The 15,845-nt window shown below is 51.0% G+C and overlaps 1 protein-coding gene and 1 non-coding gene across 5 annotated transcripts in view; both read left to right on the forward strand.

The window, feature by feature from the left end:
- Positions 1-15,845, forward strand: part of DOT1L (DOT1 like histone lysine methyltransferase) — a 74,449-nt gene that overhangs the window by 25,795 nt on the left and 32,809 nt on the right. For all 4 annotated transcript variants that reach the window (XM_037504997.2, XM_037504998.2, XM_037505000.2 and 1 more), the window contains exons 3-7: positions 3,212-3,286; positions 6,126-6,189; positions 7,506-7,734; positions 10,241-10,335; positions 10,644-10,706. In XM_037504997.2, the coding sequence (XP_037360894.1) occupies positions 3,212-3,286; positions 6,126-6,189; positions 7,506-7,734; positions 10,241-10,335; positions 10,644-10,706 (526 nt within the window). The remainder of the gene's footprint in view (positions 1-3,211; positions 3,287-6,125; positions 6,190-7,505; positions 7,735-10,240; positions 10,336-10,643; positions 10,707-15,845) is intronic.
- On the forward strand, positions 8,874-9,000 carry LOC119242460 (small nucleolar RNA SNORA17). Its single transcript, XR_005124469.1, has one exon. It is a non-coding gene; the product is annotated as a small nucleolar RNA SNORA17 (small nucleolar RNA).

Here is a 15,845-nt window from a genome sequence, read left to right on the forward strand (position 1 = left end):
GTTTAAATGATGGTCTGTATCTGGATTCTGTGCACCACATCATTGCAACATTATTGTTCTTTTTTTTTTTTTTTTTTTTTAAGATTTATTTTGTTTATACAAGAACCGGGGTACAGGCCAGATGTGTGGGAGGGTGAGAGGATTCACCAGAGTGGGGAACAGAACAGGCAGAATGACTGAAATACACTGCTGAGGGGAGCAGCGGGAGAGACAGGAGAGGTCTGCCACGCCATGTGGGTTGCTCCGCGGCCAGTGGGGATTGAACCGGCACTGCAGAGGCTGTGGACAGCTTCACAGCGCTGTGCTCAGCAGCCTGTGCCACCAGGGAGGCCCCATTATTGTTCTTTTTAAAAGATTATTTTGAATGCCTCCCTGGTGTTACAAGGGGTTAAGCACTGCACTATGAAGCAATCCACAGCCTCTGTAGCCTGCAGCACAAGTTCGATCCCAGCCGGCCAGGGAGCAATCCACTTGGCGCAGCAGACCTCTCCTGACTTGCCTGCTGCACCCCTCAGCAGTGTACTTCTGTCAATCTGCCTGTTCTGTTCCCCACTCTGTCTCTGGTGAATCCTCTCATCCCCCGTACCTCTGGCTTGTACCCCAGGTCTTGTATGCATAAATAAATAAATCCTTTTTTTTTTAAACAGATTATTTTGGTTCTTTCAGTTCCTCTGCCTTGATCTGTCTCTTCTAGAATCATTTTGTCAGTTTGTCACAGAAAGCCAACTGGCCTTTAAATAGGAATTGCTTTGATTTTGCCATTTAGTTTGGGGACAAGATTTAACCATATTGAGTCGTCTATTCCACAAACATAGTATGTATTTTTAAAATTTATATTGTCTTTTTTTCAGCTATGTTTTATAATTTTTGACATAGCTGTCTTCAATCTTTTCTTAAAATTATCACTGAGTATTTGTGTTTGAATGCTAATTTTAAATGGCATTTAAATTTCTCTCTCTTTTTTTTAAAGATTCATTTATTTATGCATACAAGAGCGGGGGTACAGGCCAGAGATACAGGAGGGTGAGTGGATCCACCAGAGACAGAGTGGGGAACAGAACAGGCAGACTGACTGAAATACACTGCTGAGGGGAGCAGCGGGCGAGTCAGGAGAGGTCTGCCGCTCCATGTGGGTTTCTCCCTGGCCGGCCGGGGATCAAACTTGTGCTGCAGAGGCTGCACATTGCTTCATAGTGCAGTACTTAACCCCTTGCGCCACCAGGGAAGCCCTAAATTTCTCTTTAAAAATTATTTGTTGCTAGTAATTGTGAATATAATTTATTTTTGCACGTTAATCCTGTGTTCTATGATATTGTTCAAGTAACAAAAGTTCTAGAAGCTTCTATATATGTTCCTTAGGACAGACTATGTACTGAATCGTGTGCGGATAGAGATGTGTCTTCCTTTCCAGTCTTTAGACTGTTCATTGGATCTTCTTGCTGTAAGGAGCTGGACTAGGACCCTGAATAGTGTTGAAGAAAGGCAGTGGCCCCAGCCATCTGGCCTGCCCTCACCCTCAAGTTCTCCTCACCAGTTTGGTATTTGCTGCAGGGCTCACGTGTCTGTCTCCTGACAGAAACCTTGTATGCTGCTGAACAAAGAGCTTACCGTAAGTGGTCACCAGGCATAAAGCTCGGTAAGCGAAGGTAGTGAGGTGGTGATCATGGGGCCCTTGGGGCTGAGGGAGTTAGGGAGAGGTGACCCTGGGAGGCACAGAGATACTGGGGACTTGAGTTTGGATGGAGATTACAGATCTCTGAGCCATGGGTGCTGGCTGTTTGGGGCTACAGGGGTGGGAAAGTTGGATGAAGAGAACTGCCAGCTGGGGTTGCAGCTGCCAAGAGAAGTAGCTACTTCCTGCTGGGAGGAAGCCTCTTGGGATGACACAGCACAGTAGGCAGAGGGAACCATTCCTCACCCTTCTGTGTCTTGTCTCCTCTGCCTCTAGGCAGAGCCCGCAGGGCATCAGCCTGCAGAGAGAGTGGCTGTGCTGCTGAGATAGTAGCTCAGGAGCGACCTCACTCCCTTACCAGGGAGGGGAGGATTCAGTCCTTGTCTGGTTTCTTGAGTTTTTACCATGAATAGGGATTGCATTTTGTCAAGTGCGTTTCCTGCATCTGTTGAAATTCTACTACTACTTTTTCTCCTGTATTCTGTTAATGGGTGAATGATGGTGATTACTATTAAATTTTAAGCAACTTTCCATTCCTGCGATAACCCCACTTGATTGAGATGTACTGCAAAATTCACTTTAATAGTATGTTAAGGTATTTTGTGTTTCTGTAATGAATGTTGTTTTGTAGATTTCCTTGTAGTGACTGTCTTTATAAGGCCTTGTGTTTGCTGGTTTTGGTATCAGGGTAACATTTCCCTCATAAAACTGAAAAAGTTTTGGTAGTATTGAATTCTCTGGGAGGGCTATATCATTTTGGTAAGATTGAATTTGGTAGGATAGAATACCCAGGAAAATCTTTTGGGCCTGGTGGTTTCTCTGTGGGAAGGAATTTCATTTGGAGGTGAGGTCTTCAGTGGGTGTGATGCTCTGCTGATGTTCGTTCTTGTGCGTTCTAGTAATTTGTGTCATCAAAGAGCTTGTTGGTTTCCTGTAAGATGTTGGCCATGTTGGCACACCATCTTTCCTATATGTTCCTTGTCTTCCTCTTAGCCTCTGTGGGCTCTGTAGTGTAAAGGGTGATGTTCCCCTTTCAATATTTTTCTTGAGATGGATCAACATCCAGTTAGGCCTTCGCTGGGAGTGGTTGACATTTGTTTCTGTCTCTTAATCTGTAAGTTACTTCTCAACATCTTGTATCTTTATAGTGTGTGTGTTGAAGAAGCCCATGTTTGTTTTGGGATTAGTTAGCAAATAATTGCTTTCTTTAGTTTCTGGCTGGTAAGTAACTTTTCAGGTTTTCTCATTTGAGACAGTTGTTTGCCCTGGCCCTGTCACTTGTAATTCCTTTTAGCCCCTAAGAATCAACCTTGTTCAAACTTGAAGCGGCATGAAGTTTGTATAATTTACCATAGCTTCGTCATAAGCTTTACAGCACTTGTTTTGATGTAATGCCTTCCTTTTCTCTCTCATGTTTTGGATTGAGTAATGAGGATGTTTTGATTTTATATTTGGGAGTAAACAGAGTTTAAGAAAATGGAGAGTGAAAATGGAGCATTAATCGTAATCTTCATTGCTTTTTCTGCTTTTGTCTTTCAGTTGGGTCTGTGAAGAAATCCCAGATCTCAAGCTTGCAATGGAAAATTATGTTTTAATCGACTACGATACCAAAAGGTAAGTGGACTCTGTCTGCGTCCATAGCTCCACCAGGGACAGGCTCAGCTCTTTGTGGGGACACGGCCTGTAATTGGTTCTTCTTTGAGGACACAGACTGATCTGGAATTCTCTGTATAGCGGGCCATAGTCTCCATGTAGTTATTTTTGTAGGAACTGTTTATCCAGTATTGGCAGAGGTTGTCAGAGTGAGGACACAGTTGGAAATGCCCGCTGTAGAGACTGGAATTAGTATGTGTGAAGCTAGTAGTTGCTGTTGTCATGGTGGGCAGCTGCCAGGGCCTCATCCTGCCCGTGAGCTGCTGCTGGGTTGGCCAGACCTGGCCTCCGAGCCTCAGGCTCTGGCTTGGATCTCAGCTCAGTTGGGAAGTAACTGTATCTAACCCTTTGGCTGCTTCTAGCAGTTTCCTGCAGGCACATCCGGGACTTGAGAGCAGAGTCCATGGGTGGAGTGGGTGAGGCCATTTCTGGAATGCCTGCCTGGGAGTTTTGGTTTTTTTTGGAGAATGAGAGATGCCATTACCTGCTTATGTCTATTTTAGCCCTTGGCAGACTTCCCTGAGGGTTGTGGTGTCTGTGGGCTGGGTGGCTCGATCTTGACAGGCGTGCAACACCAGGAGCCTGAGGCCTACAGAGCATCACACCCAGTCTTTGACTCGGTGTCACTGTTGTATTTGGAGGACTGCTGGTTGGCTAGCAGTCTCCAGCTTTGCCAGCCCTGATCCTGCCCTATCCCCACTTTAATAATCATCACCATGGTCACTCTTGTCAGAGCGGTCAGGTCCCTGGAGTGTCAGGTGGCCCTCCACCTGACGTGTGGGCACTGACCCTCCACATGGTTGGTGAAGCCACACCTTTGTTGTGCCTGCACTAGAGAGCCAGTGTTTTAAAGATGCTTTTGCTGCAAGGCTCTTACAGGTGAGTGTTTGCTGTTCTTCCCCTCCACGTCAAGTCAGCTTAGAAAAGACTGGAAGGAGGTTAGAGGCTGGAAATGTCAGCTTGATGGGGACAGTGTGATCTTGGGGTCGAGTGTATGCAGAGCATCCTCATTTCTTTTTTTTTTTGTGGGACCCTCGCTGGTGGCCGGGGATCAAACTGGTGCTGCAGAGGCTGTGGGCAGCCTCACAACCCAGCGCTCAACCGCTGCGCCACCAGGGGAGGCCCAAGAGCATCCTCACTTCTGTCTTAGACAAGGTGGGCCGGCAGAGCCACCTGTTGTGGATGAAATCCCATCAAGGCAAAGGTGTGAGGATGGGCCTAGGGCAGCCCAGGATCCTGTGAGCTTCTAACTTGCTCATCATCACAGGGAAAGTCTCTCCTGGAGGTATTCAGAGACCTTGGGTGGTCGTAGGTGCTGGGTTGAAAGAGAGATGTAAAGTAGAAGGCGAGGAAATAAAACCCTATCATTTCACAAATTAGGAGAGCCGGCCATAGCAGAGAGTCAGGGAGTGTGGCCCCAGCCCCGGGGTGAGAGCTTTTGCCCAGGCTGGCCGTGGTCTGCGTGTGTGGTTAGTTCGTCTGGAGCATGGCCCAACTCACGTCTCCTCACATGTCCCTGCACTTGTGCCCCCTGATCCTGCTGGGTCATGAGTCTCCTTGTTGTCATTCTCCGTCAGGACTCGCCAGGTGAGGGCTCTCCCACTCTCAGGCTCGCTTACTTTTTTCAGCCACCATCCAGAAAACTGAGCTGGTGTGACTTTGGGTCGTGGTGGAGTTCCTTTCCTTCTGTTATTAAGGGCAGGTGCAAAGTGGCGTGCTCCCCAGCTCTCGGGCAGAGCTCAGGCCGAGGATGCGGGTCAGGCGGGCCATGAAAATGCAGTGGAGGGTAGGGGGCTGATGGGTCTGGATGCTCACGGATCCTTATGTGCAAAGGATCCTACAACTCAGCCAGTGTCATCCACTGTCTCCTGGGGTCTCACTGTGGAGAGCTGCTCAGCTGCTGTGCATGTAGGTGGCCTAGAAAGAACCCCTGCTCACCACTCCTTTCCACGTAGTCTGCTGGTGCTGCCCCTTCCATGTGGCCAGGGCTCTCCCTCCTCCCCTTCCAGCACTGCTAACAATAGGCCCCGGTCATTCTCTGGGGAGACCATCCTGGCCACTGTGGGGCGTGAACAGCATCCCTAGTCCCATCCACTAGACGCCAGAAGCACCTCCACAAATGTTGCCCACTGTCCCCTTGAGGGCAGGATCGCTCAGGTGCAGCCCCTGGGCTAGGAAATTCCAGTGAGCAGTGACACCTAAAATACAGATGATCATATTTGAGAGAACCTAAAACTTCTACCTGCTGCATCCCCTCCTCGCCCCGCCCCTGCCAGGTGTTCAGTGCACATTGCTCCTTGTGTCCAGGAAGCTTTGGTGAACAGAAGTGACAGTCATGAATGAGAGACACCTTTCCCAGAGTCATTTGGTGCCTTTCCGCCTGATCCTGAGAGGTGGACCCTTCTGCTTGTTGGGACTGCTCTAGACTAGTGGCCCCAAGTGTCCCAGTGTCCCCTGGAGGTGCTCCCAGCTGTGAAAGGGATTCCGGACTGCACACTGCTTTCACCCTGTCTTGGGGAGCACTGTGGGGGTGGGGAGTGAGGCAGCCTTGGCTCTGCTTTGTGAATAGCCAATGGCCTTCTGCAGACCTAACCTGTTGCGTACCCCCGACCTTGCTCTGACCTGTGAGCACTGCTGCGTGCCTACCTGAGGCACGAGGAACCAAGGACTGCCTCAGCCTGAAGCTCCCAGCTAGCTTGGGTGCCCTGTGACTGCTGCCTTCTCCCCGGTGCCTCATCCCTCACCTCCGGGGACCTGTTCTGAGTGTGGCAGTGACAGTGCCTTTTCCTTGCGTTTTCAGCTTTGAAAGCATGCAGAGGCTTTGTGACAAGTACAACCGGGCCATCGACAGCATCCACCAGCTGGTAGGTGGCCTTTTCCTCCACTCGGTTGCTCCTAGTCTCGCCCACACTGGGGTTGGTGACCCCTGTTTGCTGTGTCACCTGGTGGTTTCAGTGCACTGCCTCCAGACCCTCTGGGGATCTGGGACCCATTAAAGTCCTCCAGAGACGGAACGTGTAGTTTGGGGCTGGGAACCCTGACCTCCAGTGTGAGGTGCTCAGGGAGCTGTCATGAACGGGGGTGAGGGAGCATCCACGCAGGCCCTGTGCCCGCTGTACACTGGACGGTTGTGACTGGCTGACCTGGTTTCTTTCTTTCTTTTTTTTTTTAAAGATTCATTTATTTATGCATACAAGAGCTGGGGTACAGGCCAGAGGTGTGGGGGGGGGGTGAGAGGATTCACCAGAAACAGAGTGGGGAACAGAACAGGCAGATTGACCGAAACACACTGCTGAGGGGAGCAGCGGGTGAGTCAGGAGAGGTCTGCTGCGCCATGTGGGTTGCTCCCTGGCCGGCTGGGGATCGAACTCATGCTGCAGAGGCTGTGGACAGCTTCACAGGCTGTGTCTTAACCCCTTGCGCCACCAGGGAGGCCCTGACCTGGTTTATTTCTGAAGGTTGCTTGGGGCCCTTGTGTCCACATGAACCTTCACTTGGGTACCCTGTCCCTTGGGCAGGCAGTAATTAGACCTTTTGGGAGCTTCTTCTGCCTTTCAACCAGTCACGTGTGAGTGTCCTCTGGTCCCCGTGGGCGCTCTGGGTATGCAGTGCCTTGGAAGTGGTCTGCTTCTCCCCGTGGTGCGTGAGGCTTCATCTACCAAGTGGGTTGGGAGTGAAGGTGTCACTATAGACAGAGCAGGACCCTGGTGAGGGACTGAGCAGGGTGGGTGAACACACAGCACGGAGCCTGCAGCTGGCTGGCTGTCCCTGACCTAACTGGTGTAGTAGTTGGAGCCCCTGGAATGAGCTGGTCCGGGTTGGCACAGGTTGTTGTTCTCATTGTTGTTACTATGGCCAGGAAGAAGGCGAGGCTCAGTAAGGACAGGGCTTCCTGTATCAGGGACAGGGCTTGGAGGGATTCTGCTGGGGTCAGCTGTGTGGCATCTAGTCCACTGCCTTGCCTAAAACTCTTCCTCGGTAGCCGTCACTGCTGTCACCAGGCTGCACGAGGCAGAAGTGCAGGAGAGGAGGGTGTGGGTGACTGACTCCCTGGAGTCCAGCACAGGCTGAAGGGTGTGGGCCTAGCTCTCGTCCCTTGGTGGGTCATAGCCAGTGTGGGGGTGAAGTCTGAGTGGACATCACCTGCGTGACATGCTCTGATGCTTTCCTCATATCCCAGTGGAAGGGAACTACCCAGCCCATGAAGCTAAACACTCGACCATCCAACGGGCTCCTGCGGCACATCCTGCAGCAGGTCTACAACCACTCAGTGACAGACCCCGAGAAGCTCAACAACTATGAGCCCTTCTCCCCCGAGGTGTATGGGGAGACCTCCTTTGACCTTGTGGCACAGATGATCGATGAGATCAAGATGACCGAGGATGACCTGTTTGTGGACCTGGGCAGTGGTGAGTGGGGACACATGTCCACCAGTGCTTAGTCTTTTGTCTCTGTTGTCCTTGTCACGGATGCCACCTGTGCTTCCCTTGGAGAAGAGTCCAAGGGGATGTGGTGAGGTTGCCGGGAGCATTCAGCAGCTGAATGTGGGGCCCATTCCCTAGCCCTAGCCCTGGCCCGGACCTTCCCACAGTGCTTGTTCCATGGAGAGATGGAAGAAATAGCCCTCCCCTGTCCCCCGCACCCTTGCTCTCCTGCTGTTCTGCCAGGCCATGACAAGACCCCTGGGTCTACCTGGAGCTCAGTCCTTAGCCACCCCAGCATGCCCTGTAGCCTCATATCAACTGTCAGAATTGCCCCTCCTGGCAGCATCAGTTTAGAAGACCAGTTCCCGGCTCCCAGAAATGCCCTCCCTCATTGTTTGGGGTGAGTCCCTTGCTCTTGCAGAGGTAGCCCTGGAAGTTACCATACTTCAATCCTCCTGCACTCAGCAGCCTGATCAGCTGTTGTCTCCCTGTGTGTCTGTGGGGCACCCTGTACCAGACCGAGACCCCTGAAAGCTGGGCCTGTCTGTAGCCAGACATCAGAGCTGGCCATTGTATGTGCAGGAGACAGGTACAAGGTGGCACGTCATCTGACAACTCCTGAGGGAGCAGTCCGGTCCAGGTGACAGGGCTGATGATGTGGTTGGCTGTGAAGCCGTCACTCGCTACATTTGGAGCCTGGGCATAAACCTCCTCTAGTATGACTTTCTATCCCTGATGCAGAACTTGCTTTGGCACAAGTGCCTTGTGCTTACAGGTTTGAGAGTTCTACCTTAACAGACCTGGTCTTGCTGTTCCCAAAATGGGCCCAAAGGGTCAGGAAGATTATTTGGTGGTGGTGTCAACTTTTCTGAAGCTCTTTTTAAGCATACAGTCCATATTTTGATATGGGTGCATATAATTCAAAAGTCAGTTTTATAAAAGACAGTTTTATAAAGTTTTATCCTTTTTATGGAAGGATAGGTAACTTTTATCTTCATGTTAAAAAGCTTAAAAAAATTTAAATTTCTAGCATTACCTTTCCTGTCCCACTTGACCTCTGCATTTTATTTTATTTATTTTATTTTATTTTAGATTTATATATTTATACATACACAAACTAGGGAGCTGCCCCTGGAGGCGTTGCAGGCGGGGCTGCCGTGCCGCGCGTGCGTCGTCAGGTGGCGGACAGCAGCGGGCTGGTCTACGCCAGGCACCCTGGGTGGGCCGCCGGGTGATTGGTAGCCGGACACTCGCGGGTGCCGCTCGTGGCCGCTGGCCCCGGGCAGCCCTGACGCCCCTGGGTCTCTCCTAAAAGAAAAAAAAAATTATTTGACTACATTCTATTTTTTTTTTTTAAGATTTATTTATTTATGTATACAAGAGCTGGGGTTTAGGCCAGAGGTGTGGGAGGGTGAGAGGATTCCCCAGAGACAGAGTGGGGAACAGAACAGGCAGACTGACTGAAATACACTGCTGAAGGGAGCAGCAGGCGAGTCAGGAGAGGCCTCTGCGCCATGTGGGCAACAGCTCCCTGGCCAGCCAGGGAATCGAACTCATGTGGGAGAGGCTGCAGACAGCTTCATAGGTTGCGTCTTAACCCCTTGCGCCACCAGGGAGGCCCTTGACTACATTCTATTCAAACCTGAGATTCAAATGTCTCATAACATACTACTTAAAATACAAGCCAACCTGACGGGCAAGGAGACCTTCCTGGTGCCTCCAGCGTCTGATGTGTGTGTGCCAGGTGTTGCCTCTTGTTTCTGAGCCTGAGGACCTGCTGGTCAGGCTGCACGTGGTGTCACAAGATGACCATGCTCTGAAGGGGTTTTCCTGCTGCCTCTCAGGTGCCACATTAGACCCCAGGTGTTGTCAAGGCACTTCCAGATTGGCTCAGCCACATGGGTAATTCACAGTGCACCTAGGTGTCACTGAGTCTCATGTCACTGAGTCTCATTTCTGTGTGTGAACAGTTAGACTACCTAGGACTGGAATTCCTTGGCCACGAATGGATTCCAGGGGCCTCCCTGGTGGCGCAAGGGGTTAAGCACTGCACTATGAAGCATTCCGCAGCCTCTGCAGCACGAGTTCGATCCCACGGCTGGCCAGAGAGAAAAACAACACATGGCGAAGCAGACCTCTCCTTCTCGCCCGCTGCTCCCCTCAACAGTGTATTTCAGTGGATTTGCCTGTTCTGTTCCCCGCTCTGTCACCCCCTGCATCTCTGGCCTATACCCCAGCTCTTGTATGCATAAATAAATAAATCTTTAAAAAAAAAAAAAAAGAATGGACTTTGTTGTCAGGAGCATGGAGTGGTCCATGGATATTGAAACTCCCTAATGTGTGCCCAGCTCACGATCTGGGTCATTTATATATCTCCATGTATCTGCCTGTTGAGCCCTATGGCCGCTGCGCTCCTGGTCCAGGCCCCAGCAGTGGTGTGGGCTTCCCCTCCTGTCACCTTGTCTGAGGCACCCCCTCCCTCTCTCTGAAGGTGTTGGCCAGGTTGTGCTACAGGTTGCCGCGGCCACCAACTGCAAACATCACTATGGCGTCGAGAAAGCTGACATCCCAGCCAAGTACGCGGAGGTGAGTGTTCCAGGGTGCTGGTGTGTGTGTGTGTATGCATGAGTGAGAAAGAGAAGTTCAGTTCTGTGTGTTTTCAAAAGGCGGTTCCAGAGTGTGCTTAATGGTCCTGCCAACCAAGGGCTGCAGCCTCATTCTCCCCATGTACTCTCTTACCACTTCTGCCTGATTCTGCAGAAATGGAATTGTGGATGGAGGATGGGGCCGCTGGGGTGGACGTTGAAGACTGCAGGGTTATTTCGAAGGACCTTCCCCTGTCTCCTGGCTGCCTAGGTTTCTGACAGGCTGTCTGGTTTTTCTTTCCCTTGTAGACCATGGACCGAGAATTCAGGAAGTGGATGAAATGGTATGGAAAAAAGCATGCAGAATACACAGTGAGTGCCATCGCTCCATGCCCCTGTGGCTAATGTTCGCCAGCCCAAGTCCCCTGCATCCCCTCTGACCCGCCGTGCTTCTCCCATGGGATCCTTTCTGGCCCCCTGGGCCGGTCCCACGTGGAGCAGCGTGTGTGGCACACAGGCCACGCATGAGCCCTGGCCCTGGCCGGGGGTGTGGCGTGGGGGATGGACAAAGGCCACTCATCCCCTCCAGGATCGAGTGCTGGAAGCCCTCCTTCCTCCCTTTCTACCTCTTGACCACTTTTTTGGTTCCCTCTCCTTCTCAGGGGATCTCTTGGGGAGTCCAGCTCCTGCTGCCCTTTGCTCTTGGGGAACACTTGCTTTGTGCATTTTTTCTTCTCTGGTACACATGGCTGATGCCTCCACAGTGCCCACCAAAAGTGGGTCATATTTGGAGCTCTTATGGGGTCGTTCCCCATAGCCTTGTGCACAAGTGTTAGCTGCTGTAGAGGAGGCAGGATGTGGCAGGAACAGCCTCTAACCTGTTTGTGGGCCGGTGGTGGACAGAAAGGGGAAGCTTTTAGGAAGCGGCAGGTTCCTTCCAGACAGCTTCTAGAAGTAATGCAGCGCTGCTGTCTTCCCAGGCTCCTTCCTGCTCTGTGCCCCTTCTTCAGCACCACAACCTGGTATTGTGCAGATGAGCTGGTGGTCCTGAGTATGGGATACTCTTTGGTGACAAGCTCACCACTCCTGTTACGGTGTTGGCCACTTGGATTTTCATACCTCCTGCACTTAAAAAAAAACCAGAAAGCTTGGTGTCCTTACACTTGAGTAGCGGTTCCACGCCCTGGTGTGGCCAATTGCCCTAGCCCTGGCAGTGACACTCCTACAAACATGGTCTGTTCCTGGCAGCCTCGAGTGCTTCCACCTCCCATGGGCTCTGCATTCTTTATCTACGACCTTTGTAATCAGTGCGCGGTGCTCTGTGCTGTGTGCAGAAGTGGAGAGTGTGAAGGAAAGTAGTTCTCTTGCTGCTTCCCAGGACCTTGGGCCTGACTGGGGCTGCTCCACTGCTTTTGTGCTTCTTAGTCCGGGTCCGTGTTTGGAGAACCTTGAGGGGTCCTGCTTCTGCTGGGAACAATGTACTCTTTGAGATTAGCTGCACCTGCTGTGTGTGCTGAGCTGCCCCTCGGGTGGCCTGTCTTCCTGGGGGACCAGCCCCGTGAAAGTTCCTTTTCTGGCAAGACTCGGATTTGGGGAGCAAGCTCCCCTGGCTCCTGGTTGCCATTCAGTCTCACTCACTCAGCCTGGCCTTCATCTGCTGAGGTTCTTTGGGCTGCATTCCTGGATTTTCTGTTTTCTCCTCCTGCCTGGGATTCTGTATCCACTTCTTAAAATGCGCTTCCGTGTTCGAGAGGCCACCGTTGACCTCTACCAGTTTCTTGTATTGCCTGGAAATAGCCGCTGCGCATTCTCTACCCGCCAGGTGACTGTCAAGACCAGACCACTGTCCAGACCAATCCTTGGCCTTTCTTTTCTCATCTCCATTCATTAGGTGCCACTACCTGGGTTTAACCTGGGTGCTGACAGCCAGTGTGTGCTTTGTCTTGAAGGCTTCTGACACCTGGTCACTAGGCTAGAACGTCTGTCCCATGGGACGATGACTGTCGATCTGGAACTGATGTTCCTTATATTGTGAGGGAGACAGGATAAATCTCGTGGTTGTAGACTGCAAATGGATTGGGAGACAGGAAAGAAGAGGTTTACTGTTGCTTAGAGCACCCCAATAGTTTCTTTTGTGGATAGTGCTTTTGGTATTGTATTTAAAAGTCACTGTCAGGGCCTCCCCTGTGGCGCAGCGGTTGAGCACTGGGTTGCGAAGCTGCCCGCAGCCTCTGCGGCGCTGGTTCGATCCCCGGCTGCTCCCCGGCCACCGGAGGAGGGTCCCACATGGCGCGCAGACCTCTCCTGCCGCCCGCTGCTCCCCTCAGCAGTGTCCTTCGGTCCTTCTGCCTGCTCTGCTCCCCGCTCTGGCTCTGGTGAGTTCTCTCACCCTCCCGCGCTTCTGACTGTACCCAGTGCTTGTATGTATGTATCAATCAATCAATCAATAAATCTTTAAAAAAAATAAATAAAAGTCACTGCCAATCTTGAGTTCATCTAGATTTGCTTTATAATATCTTTTGGGAGTTTTTCATTTAGGTCTGAAATCTGTTTTAAGTTAGTTGTGTTGTTTTTCTTTTTAAGATTGGCTTATTTATGCATACAAGAACTAGGGTGCAAGCCAAAGGTGTGGAGGGTGAGAGGATTCACCGGAGACAGAGTGGGGAGCAGAACATGCAGACTGACTGAAATACACTGCTGAGGGGAGCAGTGGGGAGTCAGCAGAGGTCTGCTGTGCCATGTGGGTCAGTTCCCTAGCTGGGGATCGAACTCATGCTGCAGAGGCTGCTGATAGCTTTAGAGTGCTGAGACTTAACCCCTTGTGCCACCAGGGAGACCCTGTTTTAAGTTAGTTTTTGTGAAGGGTGTTAGGTCTGTGTCTAGATTCATTTCTCTTTCTGTGTGTATCCCGGTGCAACTTGTTGCAAAGGCTACCTTCCTTCATTGAGTTGCCTTTGCTCCTTTGTCAGAATACTTGGATCTATTTATATGGCCTCTGCACTCTGTTCTGTTCCTTTGGTTGACTTGTCTGTTCTCTGCCGACACCACACTATCTGGCTGTGGTTCCACAGGAAGTTTTGGAGTCGGATAGTGTCAGTTCTTGGCTTTGTTCTCCTTCAGCATTATCTGGGCCTTTTTTTTTTTTTAGTGTTTTTTTTTTTTAAGATTTATTTATTTATACAAGAACCAGGGTACAGGCCAGATGTGCGGGAGGGTGAGAGGATTCACCAGAGACAGAGTGGGGAACAGAACAGGCAGACTGACTGAAATACACTGCTGAGGGGAGCAGCGGGCAAGACAGGAGAGGTCTGCCGCGCCATGTGGGATTCTTGCCGTCCGGCCAGGATTGAACCCATGCTGCAGAGGCTGCGGACAGCTTTACAGTGCGGTGCTCAACTGCCTGCGCCACGGGGGAGGCCCTGTCTGGGTCTTTTTCCACGTAACTGCAGTCAGTTTCTTGAGATCCTCTGAATTGCTTGTTGTAATACAGGTTTGATTAAATATGTAGATTATGATAGGAATAACTGACAATTTGACATTGTTGAGTCTTCCTGTTCATGAACATGAAACATCCCTCCAGTTACTCCATTCTTTGTCTCCCTTCCTGTGAAATTCTCCTTAGACAGGTTGATGCATATACTTTGTTAGTTTTGTACCTAAGTATTTCATGCTTTGCGTGCTGGGAGAAATGGTATTATATTTAATTTCAAGCTCCACTTGTTCATTGCTGATCTATAGAAAAACATTGTTCCTTTTATATTTTCCTTATTACTACCTAGTAATGCCTTTATCCTGTAACTTCCTTTTTTTTTTTTTTAAGATTTATCTATTTATTTATACAAGCACTGGGTACAGTCAGAAGCGCGGGAGGGTGAGAGGATTCACCAGAGCCAGAGCGGGGAGCAGAGCAGGCAGAAGGACCAAAGTACACTGCTGAGGGGAGCAGCGGGCGGCAGGAGAGGTCTGCGCGCCATGTGGGACCCTCCTCCGGTGGCCGGGGAGCAGCCGGGGATCGAACCGGCGCTGCAGAGGCCGCGGGCAGCTTCACAACCCAGCGCTCAACCGCTGTGCCACAGGAGAGGCCCCTGTAACTTCCTTTGATTGCTTTATAGTTCCAGTTTTCTGGCTGATTGAGATTTCGACATAGATGATTGTATCATGAGCAGCGGCAGTTTTACTTCTTCCTTCCCAGTCTGTACAGTCACCTGTTGCTTGATGATGGCCAAGGATGGATCATATAAGTGACCTTAGTGGCTGTACCAAGCGCCTGGTGTGTGGTAGGATGTGCCATCCAGGTTTGTGTCATTACCCTTTGCAGCGTTTGCACAGTGATGACCCATGCAGTGGTGTCTTTCGCAGGATGCATCCGAATTGTTAGACTTTCTGTTTCCTCGTCTTGTCTTGTTGCACCGGCGGGGCCTCCCAGTCCAGCGTGCGGAGCCTCCTTGCCTTGTTCCGCTCCTCCTGGGAAGGCCTGTTTTTCTCACTGGGAAGCCGCATGGTGACTATAATGTTCATGCATGTTCTTTATCAGATTGCAGAAGTCCCTTCTAGTCTAGCCTGCTGGGGTTTGCCAAGCGCTTTTTTCCTTATGTTGGTATGAGCTCGTGACTTTTCTTCTTGGCTTTTCCTCTTGGCTTATTCCCCATGGCCCACCGCTCAGGGTGTATCCTGTAGCACCAATTTCCACACTGGGGGTGAGTCCATTTGGTTGTTTCTTTAGTGCATTTCACATTGTTGCAACTCATGTGTGGTCTAGTTTTGTTGAGGGGTCTGCACGTTTGTCCATTAGGGGTCCTGGGCTGTGCTTTCCTTTCCTGTGATTGTCCAGTCTTGGTGTCAGCGTGCAGCCGCCCTGCAGAGTGAGTGAGGAAGGGCTCCCTCTGCTTCTCTCTGTTCCCTGGACCAGGACTTACATGTCATAAGGGCTGCTCTCTCCCTTTTCTTGGTGGAATTTCTTACATGATTCTCTGCCTACTCTTGTCCTCTGCACCTGCAGTTCTTGGCATTTGTCACTTGGGCTGCACTTTCAGTCAGTCCATTTGGCTTTTGTTTGTGGGGTACTCCTTCCCACCGGGTGGCCCGTGACCCTGGTGTGCCAGCTGCTGGTTCCTAGCAGGCCTGCCATTTCCCCCAGACTTAATAACTTCTGCAAACACGTGTTTTTCAGTTCCGAAGACTTCCTGCATCTGGTTGGAGAGCCAAACAGGTCCACTCACGTAATATAAACGTGCTTATGACCTGGGTCCTAGAATAACTCCGCTGGATTCCCAAGGGACCTCCAGTGCTTCTTGGAGCTTGGATTAGCTTTTGGTGTGGTCCTGGTGGCTGGAGGGGATGCCAGGAGGCTGGTGTGGGTTGCGCGTCCTGGGTTGGTCATTTCTCCTGGTCACCACCAGGTGGCAGTGACCCGTCTCGGGGTGTTTGGGAGTCAGTGATCCCTATCCCTTGGCCATGGGAAGGGCTCCCTGCTTGGAAACCAGTTACCAGTTGATTGTTTGGGCCTTCTGG

Source organism: Talpa occidentalis, unplaced genomic scaffold (assembly GCF_014898055.3).
Source record: "Talpa occidentalis isolate TD23 unplaced genomic scaffold, MPIMG_talOcc4v2.1 talOcc4.12, whole genome shotgun sequence".
Classification (NCBI taxonomy): domain Eukaryota; kingdom Metazoa; phylum Chordata; class Mammalia; order Eulipotyphla; family Talpidae; genus Talpa; species Talpa occidentalis.